The sequence below is a fragment of the Fundulus heteroclitus genome, chromosome 15 (genome assembly GCF_011125445.2).
Source record: "Fundulus heteroclitus isolate FHET01 chromosome 15, MU-UCD_Fhet_4.1, whole genome shotgun sequence".
In the NCBI taxonomy this organism is placed as follows: Eukaryota; Metazoa; Chordata; class Actinopteri; order Cyprinodontiformes; family Fundulidae; genus Fundulus; species Fundulus heteroclitus.
The window spans coordinates 20,927,519-20,930,611 of NC_046375.1; the positions used below are offsets into that span (position 1 = coordinate 20,927,519).

At 39.2% G+C, this 3,093-nt stretch overlaps 1 protein-coding gene across 1 annotated transcript; it reads left to right on the forward strand.

The window, feature by feature from the left end:
* The first annotated feature begins 260 nt into the window (after positions 1–260).
* On the forward strand, positions 261–2,355 carry ost4 (oligosaccharyltransferase complex subunit 4 (non-catalytic)). Its single transcript, XM_012868920.3, has 3 exons — positions 261–388; positions 1,921–2,058; positions 2,248–2,355. Exon 2 carries the CDS (start codon positions 1,922–1,924, stop codon positions 2,033–2,035), a length of 114 nt encoding a protein of 37 aa, XP_012724374.1. The 5' UTR covers positions 261–388; position 1,921; the 3' UTR covers positions 2,036–2,058; positions 2,248–2,355.
* The last annotated feature ends 738 nt before the right edge of the window (positions 2,356–3,093 follow it).

Below are 3,093 nucleotides of genomic sequence, written 5' to 3' on the forward strand. Positions count from 1 at the left end.
CCTACACCGAGGGGCACTCCCAGCTCATGGAGCTCAATACCGCCCCCTTCAGGCTTGGATGACTCTTATATTAACGCGGCTAGAAAAGCGAATCAAATGTGCTACTTGAATAATAAATACGAGGTACATCTAGTGTGCGGTGTTAAAATACCAATTTTCACGACAAAGACTTTAAAGGTTCCGACACAAGAGTTTCAAATGTGTTCGCGACGAAAGTGCGATCTATCAAATGTATTTCTATGGCACCAGTGAAATAAATGTGACGTGGCTTTAGGCTGCAGCGCAGCCGGAAGAGAGGCAGATTTATTTGCATATATGCCGAGAGGAGCTGGAGTGTCAGTTCAGCGTGATTGAAAAAAAAGGAAAGAAAACGCATTCAAGGAAGAAGGTAGAGACCACTGTCCATCCACTGAATTTCATTTTGATTATGTGTGTTTATTGCTACTCGTTTGAACTAATGCGTCGTCTCTGAAGTAGCATTGATTGCGCTTAGTTAGCCTACAAGCTAAGCTAACCCTACCCGGATTCACCAGCTACTGGCGATATTTGCACCCTTTTAAACGATTCCCCAAACTAATTTGAATTCCTCTAGTTGCTCTAGTTAAAAAATACTGAAAAATATAGGTTTCATGTTTAGTTGCAAACGAGTCCATGTATATTTTTGGCTGCAGCGACAACGTCTCATAAACCCAAGACGTTCTGTGGCACAAAATGTTAAGCTTTTAACAAAACGGCCATGGTTTTTGTTCGATTGAATAAAACCCAAATTATCTTAGAAGGCATGTATGTTTTATTTAAAATTTTTGTTTCACTATTGTTTCTCAAAGCTGCTAACCAGATTTTTCTATAAAAACTCAATATTCATAAATGGTGTTGTCATCCGTAGGTTTTCATAAACTTGTTTTTCTGTAAATCCTTACTTTATCAAGGTTAAATCTACCCCAACTTCCACACGCTAGGATGACATCACGCAATGCAACTGATCAAGTTATTAATTTTTTTGGACACCTCTGTTTCCTCTCTTAGCCCGAGGGTTTTCCCCTATTTAAAATTTACACCTGAATGACCTGATTGACCATCAACGATCTGTAACATTTAAAGCCATATCGTCTGGTTAATGCATTCCATTAAGCTTGAAGTTGGACACTAGCCCCACGACATTCACTAAAATGCTTACCAAGCCCACATGAGCCCTGTCCTACAAGTTAGTCCCACCATGCATCTGTGGTGTCGCCATTGTTTCATTGGAAACCAGAGGGAAGAAGCAAGAAAACTCCCATCACCAAGTAATCAGAAATATTGCTCAGGCGGGTACATTAAATGTGTTTAGACCGCCGCTGTGCCGGTAAATCATGGCTGTCATAATATGGCAATTATTCATTTTAATTGTAGTGTTAGATATGATCAGAAACCAATCAGATGAAGCAAAAGAAACGTGTACCAGTCCATTAGTGCTTTGGGCGGTGGTTGTCGTCAGTTTGCTTCATTCAGGGCAGCATCCATCATGGACTGGGGGACATCAGAATCTGACTTTTGTAAGGTTGAACCCTCTTTGCAACTAAAATGGTGAATTCATCTCAAAATCTGTCAAAAGCTGCTCTGTCATAATGTCAGAATATCAGCTCACAGTTTGCTTCTTTTTTTTTTACACCTCAGAGCAGTTTACATTTCTCTTCTTTGTGAAATCTGGCAGTTGAAATCCATATTTTGCTGTCCCTTTGCTTGTTATTGTCTCTGTTGTGTTGATTGGGGGGGGGGGGAGCTTGGTCATTTACCCTTTTTATTTGGAAAATATCTCAGAAACCTTTAAATTACCTCCTTAAATTAAAAAGTGAAGTCATGCAGCTGCCAAACCTCTGCAAGATTTTTTTCTTCTCCATCGACTGAGTTAAAAATGCTGTTTCTGTCTTTTTTGTCCAGGATGGTGACTGATGTCCAGCTGGCCATCTTTGCCAACATGCTTGGCGTGTCGTTATTCCTGCTGGTTGTGCTCTACCACTATGTTGCTGTAAATAACCCCAAGAAGCAGGAGTAGCTTTCACTACAATGACTGGACACGTGAGTGTATTCCTACTGGTTTGAACCACAATTTGTTTCTCTGTATTTGGGTTTTGGCTGTGAGACACTCGTTAAGCGTGTCGTCACCTCCTGATTGAAGTGCAGCTTTTTTGTTTTTTTTTAATTCCATGAAATCTGGGACTAAGTCTTGATAAAAGCCTAATTTTTTTCCCCCCCTCTCACCCTCAGGTGATCTGAGAATTGGAGTCCTAATCTTCCTACCGAGTCCACCTTTACAAGATGAAGTTCTGTTGCCCCCTACTTTTTTATTTCTAATAAAAAAATGTCAGAATTCAATTTGTTATAGCCTCAGACCTTTTTCCACACCTGCTTTCCTTCTTCATATTTTAGTTATTTTAAAAGATGCATTTAAAGCAAAAACCCTCACATGAATCTGTTGTACAGGGCCACCAGAGGTGAAATCAACAGAAATATTTAAAACCTTGAACATTAGTTTTTAACTGATTTATGCAACTAGAAATGGAAAATACAATCTTTTAAAAGCAGAATCAGCCGTAGCTGATAGTCCATCTGTTAGGTCTTAGGGATCGGAGTCTGAATTTATGAAGTCTGATTCATCAACCTGTGCCCTGGCAGCAACTTGTGATTACATTTTTAGACATGTTTGAAGACACTACTCTTGATGACGGACATGATACCTGCTTCTGGTGCCTGTTGTAATTTCAAGCATCAAATGTCTTTTGTGTACCAAGTACGATAGAAGGATCCGAATATCCATGCTGCTGTCGGTTTCTTGAAATAAGGAAGCTTCTTCTGGATTTCTACGTGTACAGGCGCTTCAACAAATTAGAAAAGTTCATATATTTCAGAGATTAAATCAAAGTGAAATTAGCTTAGATTCATTACGGTGAAAGTCTTGCTTCTGCACCTTTTTTCTACCACAATTGTTTCTTCCACTCACATCTTCCATCAACATGCATGCAGCACATTAGCCAGATTCTGTAAAAAAATATTTGATTTTTTTTTGTGGCACATGTGCAAGTCAAATAAAATTAGTTTTATTTAGCTAATTCC